This window comes from Geotrypetes seraphini, chromosome 6 (genome assembly GCF_902459505.1).
Source record: "Geotrypetes seraphini chromosome 6, aGeoSer1.1, whole genome shotgun sequence".
In the NCBI taxonomy this organism is placed as follows: Eukaryota; Metazoa; Chordata; class Amphibia; order Gymnophiona; family Dermophiidae; genus Geotrypetes; species Geotrypetes seraphini.
The window spans coordinates 189,429,612-189,443,911 of NC_047089.1; the positions used below are offsets into that span (position 1 = coordinate 189,429,612).

General features: G+C 48.2%; 1 protein-coding gene across 2 annotated transcripts in view; it reads left to right on the forward strand.

Moving 5' to 3' along the window:
* The first annotated feature begins 394 nt into the window (after positions 1-394).
* Positions 395-14,300, forward strand: part of DGUOK (deoxyguanosine kinase) — a 91,498-nt gene continuing 77,592 nt past the window's right edge. Inside the window, exons 1-2 of one of the 2 annotated variants that reach the window (XM_033949912.1) lie at positions 395-1,183; positions 5,063-5,175. In XM_033949912.1, the coding sequence (XP_033805803.1) occupies positions 961-1,183; positions 5,063-5,175 (336 nt within the window). In that variant the 5' untranslated portion in view covers positions 395-960. Of the gene's footprint in view, positions 1,184-1,242; positions 1,415-5,062; positions 5,176-14,300 lie in introns of those variants that run through there. The other variant, XM_033949914.1, reaches the window with a different exon arrangement.

The window sequence follows — 14,300 nt, forward strand, 5'->3', positions numbered from 1 at the left end:
GAAAAATGTTGGGGGAGGGGAACCCGTCCGTTTTTCCGGACACTGTAATTTCCCAATTGACTTTCATAAGAGAAGCAGCACTGAAAGTCCCCACATGCAATGATATCAAACCTATTGAGCAAATCTGAAGTCACTTGGCAACCTTCTCTAAAAATGTGATTTACGGTAAGCTCCTGTCCCCTCGTGTGCACATTACTCTGAGTCCAGTTTTCCTTCCTTAAATTACAGAAATAAATATTAGCAAAACATATGAAAATGCAAGGTACATTAAACAATAAATTGGTTGCTTGAGTAGTTTTGGGAAATTCCAGGAGCTAGAACTACAAATCCCTACACGCCGTGGCGCACAAACAGAACTGGGGCCAGCCTCGCGCTGCCACTGGGCGCAGGAACACCTAAGAAGCAGCACAGGAGGCCAGAAGATGGAGAGTCAAAGCAGCAGGCCAATGGAAAGTCGCTTTTCATGAACCAATAGAAGGCTGCTGATGGCGGCCAGTGAGAATGCGACTTACAATTGGAACCAGGAAGTGCCTACCAGCTGCGTGTAGCTACCGCCTCGTGGGATGCTCCTGCTGGAAATTGCGTTCTTCTGCTTTGCTTTTCCCTGGCTTGGTTTGAGAAGTCCTTCTCCCTGGATCTAACGGGTGTGATCTATCTACCCCTGTAATAGAAAGTACTGACCCCCCACCCCACTCTCTCCGCTCATAGACCCCCCGAGTATTCCAGTATAGAGTGGGAGGAACCTTCAAATGTGCAGAAAGGAGCCGTGACAGCAGCTATGAGCTTCGCTAGATCCCAAAATAATAATCCTCCCCCGCCTCCTAACATCCCTCCTACACGTGGGGGGAGCAGCCAGTGCTCCGTCTAATCGTGCGTACCTGCGGCTCCCTGGTTGCCGAAGTGCACCCCCTCCCTCCCTCCCTCCTCCACCTCCAAGAGATACTGGTGTAGGAGAGACAGATGGTTTACCATACAGTGTGGGCTTTTCTGGTGTCACCGTCAGCACGCCGCCTTGTTTCGCTGGAAGCTCAGCGCCGGCTCCTCTCGCCGTTACTTGGTAACGCGGAGCAGGCAACGAGCTCTGCCATGGCCAAGCGGCCGGTCACGCGACAGTGCGCCTTCGAGGCTCTGGTGCCGAACGGCAGACCGGACGTGAAAAGGCTCTCGGTGGAAGGCAACATAGGTAACTGAGCTCGCCTGGCTTTTGGAGAATGGGGAGGCGGAGAAATTGCACGGAGCTGGGACTTCAGGGTTAGGGCTCTGGGAAGGGGGGGGGGGTACCAAGAGAATAGAGCAGAAGATGGAGTGGGCATGGAGGCACCGGGCTGCGGTAGTGTGGAAGGAACCGTGAGCCTGCTGCACCTGAAGAGAGATCTTCCTGAGGAGAATGGTAACACTTTTGGCAGAGAAAGAAGTAAGGAAAGTGTGCTTTGTCTTCATGTTCATCTTGCCTTTTTTTAAATTTCTCTGTAAGAAGGGCAAAGAAAGCATTGGGAGAACGTTAGGAGGGGGGGGGGGGGGGTTCCTACTTTTAAAGTTTTAAGAATTTTCCCCTGCTTCACCCATTGCTCTACCTGTGGCTACATCCCTTCCATTTAGCTATTAGAAAGCCCAGGAGAGGGACCCTGGTGTTTGATCCACAAAACATGGACAGAGGAAAGAGAACCAAACCAAGGAGTAATAGTCTCTATTAATAATTGTTGGAGCTTCTGGTGAAACCTGTTGCCTTGGAGGAAGTTATAGGTTCAGAATCTGGGATCCTTGTTGAGGTAATAATTTAATGTATAGGGCTGCATGCATCTGGTAGTGCTATAGAAGTAATAAGTAGTAGCAGTAATAAGGTGCAGGACTGTTGAGTCCAGTAGCCAGTGTAGAGCTCTTACAGAACACTCAGTCTGTTGGCTGCCCTGAGTGTTTTACATCTAGGCTTACATGACTCAGTATTGACACAGGCCTACAGAGCCTGTCACTTCTAAAATGGGACTGTACAGGGATGGAAGGTCTCCTACTTGTAAACTAGATAGCCTAGTGCAGGGGTAGGCAATTCTGGTCCTCCAGAGCCAGGTCAGGTTTTCAGGATATCCACAATAAATATGCATGAGATAGATTTGCATCTCAAGGAGGCAGTGCATGCAGATCCATCTCATACATATTCATTGTGGATATCCTGAAAATCTGACCTGGCTCTCGAGGACCGGAATTGCCTATCCCTGGCCTAGTGGATGGGCACAAGACTATAGAGCCTGCTACTTCAAGGACTGACCTCATAGCTTAGGAGGTGTGAAGAGGAAAGGCAGCCTACTGGTTAGAGAAGTGGGTTGTAAAATAGAGAAGCCAGAGTTCAAATCCTGCTTTTCTTGCTGATGTTTCTGGTGTCTTTGCGCAAACATAATCTTCCCTTGACACAGGCACATATTTAGATTTGAAGCTCTACTAGGAACTTGGATTTGGAAAAAAAAAATCAATTACAAATCAAGGGGTTGGACACAGGAATACAGAATCTGGCATTCATAGGATTAGATGGTTTGGGGGATGAGTACAGGGATGCAGAATGTATTACTCTTAGGACAAGATGAGTTGTGGGAGGGATACAGAGTCTCTCACTCATAGGATTAGATAGCCTGGTTGAGGAAAGGAAGTGCAAGGATACAGTGCCTTTCACTTGTAGGATGGGATGCGAGTCAGAAACAGTGTGTCATTCATTGGATTAAATGGCTCAGGAGAGGGTTTAAGGAGTACATTATGTTACTGGTAAGATTACATGGTTTAGGAGATAGGTGTTGGGGTACAAAATCTGTTGCTCATAGGTAGGGTGACCAACTATCGGCCATGAATTTAAGGGAAATTTTGTCACAACAAATTTTTAGCAGGGCGGCATCACTCCATCAAATGTTCATGGAATGGATAATATTAAACAAAACAATTAACTTACATTGTATATAATATACAGGTCACAATGTAGAATAAAAGTCTACAAATTTGCATGTTTCTTAGTCCTAACCGATATGTATTTGTCCGCTGAATCTGCAGAACTAAGTCAGAAAGATCCCAAAAAATTAGCTCATTAGTGCTCAAATAAATAAATGATAAGGGAGTTCCCAGGAAATAAGGAAGAGTTGGTCATCCTACTCATAGGATTAGATAGCTTGGGAGATGGATACAGGGATATAAGTGTCTCACTTTAGGTGGTTTGGGGAATGAGTTCTAGAATAAATAATCTGACATTCATAGAATTAAATGGCTTGGGGGATAGGTGCCAGATACAAAGTCTGATACTCATAGGATTAGGTGTCTTGGGGATGGATGCTGAGATAGTCTGTCCTTGTAGGATTAGATGACAAAGGGGATGGGTGCTGGGCTAGAATCCATCACTCATAGAATTTAATGGGTTGGGGATGGGTGCTGAGGTAGAGAGATTGTCACTCATAGGATTACCTGACTCAGGGGATGGGTGCTAGGGTAAAGTGTTTCATAGAATTAGATGGCTTGGGGGATGGGTGCAGGGCTACCATCTCATTGGTATGGTTAGGTAGCTTGGGGGGTGGGGAATGGATGCCGGGATTGAGTCTATCACTTGTAGGATTAGAGGGCTTGGGAGATGAGTACATGGATTCAGAGTCTGTCATTCATGGGATTCAGTAATTCGGGATGGCTACAGGGGCCAGAATCTGTCATTCATAGAATTATTTGCTTGGGGGATAGGTGCTGGGTTAGAGAGTCCCTCTCTTGTATATTTAGATGACTTAGAGGATGGTGCAGGGATAGAGTCTCGCACATAAGATGAGATGGCTTGGGAAATGAGCACAGGATTGCAGAGCCTGTGACCTCTAGTACTAGATGGTTCAGGTAGTGGGCTTAGGGGTACAGGGCTTGTTGCCTCTAGGACTGGATGCAGAGCATGGGTCCAGAGATGCAGAGCATGTCACCTCTAGTATTGGATGATTCAGGGGATGGGCACAGGGATACAGAGCCTGTCACCTCTAGGATTGGGTGACTCGGGATGGGCACAGAGATACAGAGTGTGTCACCTCTAGGATTGGCTGATTCGGGAGATGGGCACAGAGATACAGAGTGTGTCACCTCTAGGATTGGGTGACTAGGGATGGGCACAGAGATACATAGTCTGTCACCTCTAGGATTAGGTGACTTGGGATGGGCAGAGAGATACAGAATCTGTCACCTCTAGGATTGGGTGACTAGGGATGGGCACAGAGATACATAGTCTGACACCTCTAGGATTGGGTGGCTCAGGATAGGCATAGGGATACAGAGTCTGACACCTCTAGGATTGTACTAAAATGAGAACTGAGTGGTCTGTTAGAAATAATTTTTGCATTGAAAATGGTTCTCTCATTGTTCTCCTCTCTTAAAATGTTTTGTATTCATTTGAAAAATTTGGTCGCATGTTCCAATTTGTTTTGGATGCTGTTCCTTGTCTGTGTTCCAACGCTCTCCTAGAAACAGATTCTTCTTCATAACAGAGGCATCAACAGCCAAGTAATTTATGTGTGAAAAAATCCATTCCCTGTAAATGCAGGCAAAAGATAGCAATACAAGGAAAGGTTGCCTTTGAGGGGAGATGGATTTTCCAATTGTTATTAGAAGGGTTTGTGTATTATATTCGTAAGGTTTTCGTGGTATTTTTATCCTTGGGCATATGTCCCATTTTTACAGCTGTCTGCTTTCTACTGTAGAGTTCATCTTCCTTGAGGAAAGACTATAGAGTGTGGCTTTGAATCTGATTTATGTGTATCCTGAGTCTGGCCAGCAGGTGCTGCTCTTGTGAGACATTCAGAACTCCCTTTCTCCCTATGGCAGGCTGAAAGGGGGAAGGGATTGTGGAGTTATGCCTCCAGGGCATATGCTGCCTGAGCAGCAGGGTATCTGGGAATAAAATCTAGGTCTCCTTAATGATAAGCTGGCCCTATGACTATATGGCTGGCCCTGGTATTATTGTGTCTTGTAAGCAGACCGGTGTCTCAGTGGCTTTAATGCCTTTTGTCAAGCGGTATATAGATAGTAAGCAGATGAAAGCTTGCCTTTTTTGTGCTCTCTGTTGCAGCTGTTGGGAAGTCTACATTTGTTCGATTGTTAGGAAAAATTAACCAAGAATGGCACACAGTGACTGAGCCTCTGAACAAGTGGCAGAGCCTGCAGACCTCTAAGACCAAGGAAGTAAGTTTCAAAGGCATGTGTATAAAGCGTTTATTCTTTTTAGGAAAAATATATAAAGGAGGACCAGCTCAAAGGGCTATGGCGCTCTGAGCCAACTTCAATGGCAGTACCTCTCCTGCCCCCAAAGCTTAAGCTTTCTCCTCCTCCTTTCTCCCTTCCCTTTCCCCTGTAGTCCTCTAAACATTACCTTGCTTGCCAGTAACCTACAGGAAATTGCAGATGGGATGTGGCAAAGGAAAGACCCAGGGCTGGCTGAAAGTAGCCTGTTGTGCATGCTGTTGCTACCAGCAAGCAAGGTAATATTTAGAAGACCACAAGAGGAAGAGAGAAAGGAGAGGGAACAATGCCAGACTAGGGGCTAGAGACAGAAGGGGAGCAATATTGGAACCAAGAGAGAAAAGGGAGAAAGCTTTGAACCAGGTGAAGCACTGGTGGTGAGCTCAGGGACTAGAGATTTTGATGCCCTGTATCTCCAGCTGCCTGGGCCAGAGCCTCACGTGGTCCAGTGGTTGAGCTGATTCTGCCCCTTTGACTCTGAAGAAGTGTTTGACTGCTCATAGCAGGGGGCGGGGGAGTGTAAAGAGGATAATGGGATGGATTTCCTAATTGGAGGTAGTAGACTAACAGGAAGGTGGTAGACTTTCCTCATTGGTGGTTATTGAGAGCAGGTGGGATACTCATTTATTTCGGAGAATTTAAGTGCAGTTCATGGATCCATGCTGGAAGTAAGGAGGTGAGCCTGATGACCTCTTGAGGTCTCTTCCAGAGATGGGACCTATCACATGTGGCAACCTAAACATGGTTAAGGTTGTCCAGAAAAACCTAAGGTTGGAAAAACTATATGAATTGAAGTTTTTCCCATGAATTTGATTGTGATTTATCAGAAAATAATTTTTAAAAATGTTTTAAAGCCCATCCTGAGGTTGCTCAAAGCCACTGATTATATAAAGTTCAGTTTTTCTTAAAATTTGCTATTATTTTTGCTTATTGGGCGAATTTATGCTCCAGCTATAGGTTTGAAAAAATGAATGCTGAAATGTTGGGGCATAGTAATTTGTCTTTTGTCTTCAATTTTTTGTTTATCCCAGGACAAGCAGGCAGCATATTCTCAACATGTGGGTGACATCATCAACGGAGCCCTGTAGCAGACAGCCTCGCAAGCAGACTTGCTTGAAGATCTTCAAGCTTGCAAATGTACCGCGCATGCGTGTGTGCCTTCCCGCCCTAGCTAGGGCGCACGTCTCCTCAGCGTGGCCTCAGTTCTTAGTTTTCCACGGAGCCAGAAGCCCTGTTCCTCTACTCTGCGCAAAATCAAAGTGCCTCTTGCACCGCGGCTTGCTTTATTATTTTGTGGTGAGTCACTGTGCGGCACGTCTTTTTTTCTTTGTTAAAAAACCCCAACTTTTTCATTCGTCATTTTTGATCGGGCAACCGGTTTGGATCTGACCGCCTGACCTCGTGCGGCCACGGCTGTTCTTTTCCTTATGTCCCGGCCTTTGTCCGGGTTTAAGAAGTGCACTAACTGCAACCGGGTTATTTCCATCACCGACCCCCCATCTTTGATGTGTTCAGTGCCTGAGTGCTGACCATCGTGCTGAGTCCTACCCACTCTGTGCTACTCTTCAACCGCGGGTTCTTCGTTGACGCACGGCCAAGATTCTACAATTGTTTGGCTTCGAAGTTCTCGACCTCGATGAAGTTGCCCTCGACCTCGGCTCCGATAGTTACCCCGGCCTCAGGTAAGTCTCCTCTTCCTCCCCAGTGCCAGCGAAGAAGCCTTCCTCGGAGTCTCATGTGAGTGCTGTTTCCTCTGCCTCATTGAAACCTCCTGCTAAGTGTGCCTCCACACAGAGGGAATACTCTTCATCGAGGTTGTCCCCACTGGAATGCACTGCTGCACCTCTCTGACCTATGATCTCAGTGCCTATGTTCGAGGACATGCTGAAGGCTATCCTTACTACGCAGATTTCCTCGGTTCTGGGCCAGCTGGCTCTGGGCCCGACCCGGCCCTCGGCTGACCAACCGGACCGTATCCCCAAGACCTCTCTGGTCCCGTCTCACAAGTTTCGCCGCTTATCTTCTAGCGATTCCTCCTCTCCTGATTTGAGGCAGGCCGCTTTTCGGGTGTCTCGGGCGGGACCCTGTTCTATGGCCTCCACGTCTTCAAAGCCCTTGGCTTCGAAGTGGCAGCGGACTTCCCCGCCTCGGCGGGGACGATCCCCAGTTTCCCAGCCTTCGAGGCTCGTCGAGGCGTCTACTCTGCTATCTACTGGTTCTCGTCCTCATCCAGCCCATTCTCAATCCGTTTCCTCGGGGCGTGGGTTGTCTGAGTCGAGGTTTCCTTCTTCGACGAACGTGGGGGATTTGTCGGGCTCTGTGTTAAGTTTCTACCTGTTTAGATGCCAAGTTGCCTAGCTCTTCCTCCGATTAAGCTCTCCCAAATATTAAAAAAACCCCAAAACTAACTGACGCTTAAGTCACACCTCCGTTCTTGTCTTACTAGCCTCAATTAGATGCCGAGTTGCCCTCCTGTTTTAAACCATCTCTCAAAGATTAAATAAGTCCCTTGCTCTCTCCTGTGTTGACACTAAGCCTTTCCTCTGCTCCAAAACTACTTACACGCGAAACAAACAGGTCCTGCCTCCTACCCCCCAAAGGCTCTCCTAATTCTCATCATGAAGCCATCTTCGTGGCTCTTTCTTCTCCTACTTTGCTCATCTCTCAACACCACCCTCTGCTTGAAACCTCCTTCTCCCAACCTTCTCAACTCCGCAAATGTCAGTAATATCTGCCCTGGCCTCAGAATCCCCATGCTGATACGCACCAAAAATCATCCCTTAAAAAAAAAACCCTCGAAGAGTCAATCACGCTTCTTTAAAGCCTGTTCCCCCTGCCAATCCTCCCAACCATGCTTCTGACTCTCTCACCCCAGTCCCGACACTTTATTGCAACGCCAGATCCGAATGCAACAAGGCTCAAATTTTGAAGGACCTACTTAAGGATTCTGACCCTGGATTCCTATGCATCACGGAATCATGGATTACAAAAGATGACCTATTTACACAAAATGAACTCTGCTCCCACGGCTACCAAGGCCTCTTCTCACCCAGAACTAACCGAAAAGGAGGTGGCCTGGCACTTCTCTACAAATCATTCTTCGATGTCCAGCTCCTCGAAAAGGGTAGTCACACCTCACTAGAATATGTGCTAGCCTCAGTCAACGATGAACTCTACCTTCACCCACTAGGTATCCTGCTTCTATATTGCCCACCTACCCCTTGGAACAAATCCTCTGAACTCGTCCTCGAGACCATAACAAGCGCCTTCCTCAAATTTCAAAGATTACTGATCATTGGGGATATCAATCGCTACCTAGACGACATCACCAGCAAGGATGCGACTGAATTTAATAACTTCCTCACCTCTCTAGGTTCCCCCCCCCCACGCACCCTCTCCAACCCATGAAAAGGAGCACACATTAGACTTCATTAGTTTCCTTGATCTTACCGCTAACAAAATCTCAGCCGATGACGCTCGCTGGGAACACGTCCCCTGGTCCGACCACTTCTTGGGGGCTTTCTGTCTCCTCATTTTCATGTTGCATCTTGGGGCCTCACCCCGCACCTCAAATTCCATTACCTTCCGCAAAAAAATTACGAGCGATCTGTTCTGGACTAAATTTCTCAACCAATTCTCCTCGGCTCCTAAGCCTGCAGATTCAGAAATCAACTGGCATAACTGGGTCGCCCTCTCTAAGTCCACCTACCACTCCCTCGCCCCACTATCCACTAAAACCGTCTCCTACTCCCGTAAGGCCCCTTGGTACCTCCCATATCACAGAGAACTGAAGCAGAAATGTCGAGCTCTGGAGCGCAAATGGAAAAAATCTAAATCCCCTACAGATAGACAGTCCTGGAGGATCAATATTAAGTTTTACAATACAGTACTAAAAAAAAGCAAGGAATAACTTCTACGGTGATAAAATCTCCAGATCCAACAACCAGAGTAGTACATTGTTCAACATCTGGTGCTCCTTAACTTCCAAAAACTACTCCACCTTGCTCCCCTCCTCTCCTTCAGCCGATGTTCTAGCAAAGTTCTTCAACGAAAAGGTCACTACCTTAAGATGCTCCTTCCCACCTGCAGTCTCCTACAACTCTCTGGTGCTCACCGACTCCTACCCTACCCTAACGGTCTCCAACCGTATCCCAGTCGACAGATCCTGGACTGCCTTTGAGCATGTATCCGAATCCCTGGTCTTTAAACTCTGCCTCAAACTGAAATCCTGCAACTGTACCTTGGACCCATTTCCCTCCTACCTATACGAGAATATTCCCACACAGGCCATCTCATCTCTTACCAAACTTATAAACTCTGCCCTACATTCGGGCCTTTTTAACCCAGAAATGGGACATATTGCCTTGACCCCACTACTGAAAAAAGCTGACCTAGACCCTTCCACACCATCCAGCTATCGCCCAATAGCAAATATCCCTCTCCTAACCAAGATGCTAGAGTCTATCATATCTATCCAACTATCATCCTATTTAGAGAGATTCTCTATTCTCCTACCTTACCAATATGGCTTTCGACCCAACTTCAGTACCGAATCCCTATTGACCTCTTTAATTTCAAAGGTTCAACAACTTCATTCTCGTAATAAGTTCGCTGTTCTTCTACAATTTGACCTTTCTGCAGCTTTTGACGTTGTCCATCATGATATTCTAGTTTACCAACTTTCCGAGATAGGCATTAATTCCACAGTCCTAGACTGGCTCTTGAAATTCTTACATTCCCGCTCTTACACTGTCAACATGAATGGCACCTCATCCTCCCCCTGGAAACTGATATGTGGAGTCCCGCAAGGCTCACCTCTATCTCCTATTCTTTTCAACATCTATATGTCCTCCCTGAAACTCCTCCATCTATCCTCCCTAGAAACACTTTACACTTATGCTAATGGCATCCTTGTTCTCCTTGAGACCGACTCGAACCTCACTGACCTCTCTGAGAACATATCCTCATGTATAACGAACCTCCAATCCTGGGCCCACACCTTACAAATGAAACTGAACGAGTCCAAAACAAAACTACTTTGGCTCGACCCAAAATTAGACCAACTACCCACCTTCATCCCACTGTCCTCTGGCTCCACTCTACAGCTTGAGTTCTCAAGCAAAGTTCTGGGCATCATCATTGATTCTACATTGTCCTTCAACGACCACCTCAATTCCTTGGTAAAAAAATGCTTTTTCAGCCTTTACATGCTGAGGAAAGTGAGATCCTGTTTCCATCCAAAACACTTTGCCATCCTTGTCCAATCCATCATCCATTCCAGACTGGACTGTTGCAACTTTATCTACTTAAGCCTAACAAAGAAAAACCTTCAAAGACTTCAGCGGATTCAGAATGCCGCGGCTAAGCTTATCTTCGCAAAAAGTAAATTTGACCATGTCTCACCGCTCCTGTTCAAGCTTCACTGGCTTCCGATAATCTCCAGGGTCCACTTTAAATGCACCTGCTTAACTTTCAAGATCCTACACGGTATCCTTCCTCCTTTTATTCCACTTTCTTGGAATTCCTCAAATCCTAATACCACCAGATCCACCCAAAAATTAAAATTATCCTTCCCCTCATTAAAAGGCATTTCCCATGCAGGAAAACTAGGGACCTCCCTCCCCTTCAGAATCACTGAGCTCTGGAACAACCTTACCTCCCCTCTTTGGAATCTGAGCTCCCTCCAACTTTTCCGTAAACATCTGAAAACCTGGATATTCTCAAAAATGTAATACTTCCTCCCTCTCTGATATACTAAGCCCCTCTAAACATTCTTTATACTATGGCCTATATCCCTTCATTGGAGTTCCTCTTGTATTCCAACTCCTGTAAACCGTGCCGAGCTCTACGATTGTGGAGAGGATGCAGTATACAAACCTAAGGTTTAGTTTAGTTTAGTCTTTCCTGCCTGCCTCCCCAAAGCTCAGGGTGGTGGTGCCTCGGACCTCAGGGTCTTCTCCAAGCCGTCTGCACAGGGGGCGTTCTTCGACACCCCCGCTTCAGTACAGCAGAGCGTCCTCTGTGTCCCGATCTCGGGAATCGGATGCACCTGCTTACTATTCGAGGGAAGTCTCCCCATCCTTTTCCGCTGCTCCGAGGTCTCGGTCTTCCTCGCCCCTCAAGGATCCTCCTTCTTCTAAGACTTCCTCCTTTACCCAATTTGTCTCAGACATGGGGAAGGCTCTGCAGCTGGATCTCCAGTCCAAATCCCAGTATACCCAGGAATATCTGGTGGAGATGGGGCTCCTTCATCCGCCCCGAGAGGCGTTGCAGCTGCTACTCCATCAGGTTCTGCGACAGACGTTTCTTTGAAATCTGGCGACCCTTATGAGGTCCCCGCCATCCCTTCCAAGATGGATTCCCGCTACCAGACGATTCCGGTCAAAGGGTTTGAAAATGCGCAGCTTTCCCATCAATCTTGGTTGTGGAATCCTCTCTGAAAAAATCGAACCCATCCAAGGTCTACGCCACTGTCCCGCCGGGCAGAGAGGGGAGTACGATGGACAAGTTCGGGCGCTGTCTTTACCAGAACTCGGGGATGACGAACCGAGTTCTCAATTATAATTTTACCTTTACGTCCTATTTCAGATGCTGCCTGGACGCTTTAATAATAATAATAATAATAATAACAGTTTATATACCGCAATACCGTTAAGTTCTATGTGGTTTACAAAAGATTATTGGGGTACAAGTTGAGTTGACGTACAAGTTGAATTAACTTAAGGGATGTGGGGAACAATTGGGAGAAAGGGCAAGAGAGGGGAAAGAGGGAAGTGGGTCAGCTGTCTAGGTCTTTCGAGAATAGGTGGGTTTTGAGGCGTTTCCTGAATATCTCATAAGTGGTGGGCAATAGGAGTTGTTCTAGGTCTTTACCCATAGAGTAGCCTGATGTGAGAGAAGATGCTCATGGTGTTTTTTTAGTTTGCATCCTCTAACCGGAGGTTCCAGTCGGACATGGCCACCCACCGTCGACAGGAGTTCCGTCAGCTTCAGGAGACGCTTTCCCAACTTCGTCTCTATATGTTCCAGGTGTCTTACGACGCTTTTGAATTGTCCTCGCGAGTCACGGCCTATGCGGTTGCTATGCACCGTTTGGCCTGACTTCAGATAGTGGACATGGACCCCAATCTCCAGGATCGTCTGGCTAACCTCCCTTGTGTGGGGAATGAGCTCTTTGATGACTCTATTGAGGCGGCCACGAAACGCCTCTCTGAACATGAGCTGTCTTTCGCCTCGCTGGTGCAGCTGAAGCCGAAGACTCCTCCGGCCTGGCCGTGCAACCTTCCTCCACGGTGCTACCCGCAGAAATCTACGCCTGCTTTCGCTCGCCTGCCTCCTAGGCGGCCACAGCAGCAGCAGCATCCCCCTAAAGTTCAGACGCCTGCTGTGGCGAAGCCAGGGCCGTCTTTTTGACAATCCCTGTCTGAGAGTGCCGGCCCCCCTTCGTCCTCCAGTCCTCTCCCCTGTCCATTGGGGATTGACTCCATCATTTTTTATGCTCAGTGGGAGAACCTTACGTCAGACCTCTGGGTTCTTACGATTATCCGGGAGGCGGTAACTTGCTTCACTTCAGTCACGCCCCCCCCCGGACCTTCCACCAAGAGAGTTTCCTTCCAACAGATCACAACTTTCCCTTCTTCCTCCGGGGAAGCTCAAGCTCTGCCTCCGGCGCAATTGAGGTTCCGTTGTGCCAACGGAACACAGGGGTTTATTCCCGGTACTTTCTGGGCCCCAAAAAAGACGGGGATCTGCGGCCTATTCTGGACCTCAGAGCTCTGAACAAATTCCTGGTCAGGGAAAAGTTCTGGATCTCTCTCTCCCTACTTTGTACCCCCTGATTGACGAGGGGGACTGGCTATGCTCGTTGGACCTTAAGGAGGCCTACACGCACATCCCGATTCATCCGGCCTCTCACTGGTTTTTGAGATTCCGAGTGGGGTCTCTCCATCTCCAGTATCGTGTTCTTCCCTTCGGCCTCACCACCTCCCCGGGGGTCTTCACGGATTGTCTGGTAGTGGTGGCCACAGCCCTGCGGCTGCGGGGCCTTCAGGTGTTTCCTTACCTTGACGATTGGCTCATCAAGGCGTCATCCCACCAGGAGGTGTTCGTGGCAAGCCGTCAGACTATTGCGCTCCTTCAAAGTCTCGGATTCAAGGTGAACTTCCCCAAGTCCCAGTTGTGTCCATCTCAGTCCCTCCAGTTCATCGGAGCGGTGCTGGACACGCTGCGTCTTAGCTCTTTCTTGCCTCGGCCTTGTCAGGAGACCCTAGTCCACTTTGTCGGAGGGTGTCGCTCCTGTCCTCGGTCTTGGCCCAACGCATGATGATCCTCATGGGCCTCATGGCTTCCAAGGTACAAGTGATTCCTTTTGCCAGACTTCACCCTCGTATACCTCAGTGGACCCTGGCCTCGCAGTGGAACCAGGATCGGGATCCTGTCTCTCAACTCATTGTCGTGACTCCTTTGTTGAAACAGTCTCTCCACTGGTGGATGCTCTCTTCCAATCTTTCCAGAGGTTTTCTGTTTCACGCTCCCACTCCGCAGAAGGTCCTCACAACGGACTCATCCGCCTATGCTTGGGGGGCTCACCTGGACGGTCTTCGCACCCAGGGCCTTTAGTCCAGTGTGGACCGTCGTCACATCAATCTGCTGGAACTCCGAGTTGTTTTCAACGCTCTGAAAGCTTTCCGTCATCTGCTTTACGACTGCATAGTGCTGGTTCGCATGGACTACCAGGTGGCCATGTATTATATCAACAAGCAGGGGGGCAGGGGATCCCTGTCTCTGTGCCAGGAGGTGCTACGGCTTTGGGATTGGGCGATCCATCGCAACATCTTTCTTCAGGTGGTCTACATTCAGGGCCAACAAAACTGTCTGGCAGACAAGCTGAGCCGCCTTCTGCAGCCTCACGAATGGTCTCTTCATTCTTCAACCCTGTGTCAGGTGTTTGCTCAGTGGGGGACTCCGGAAATTGATCTGTTTGCGTCCCCCCTCAGTTGCAGGTTGCCTCATTTCTGCTCCAGGGTTTACTTCCCCACCGACTCGAGGTGGATGCTTTCCTCCTGGAT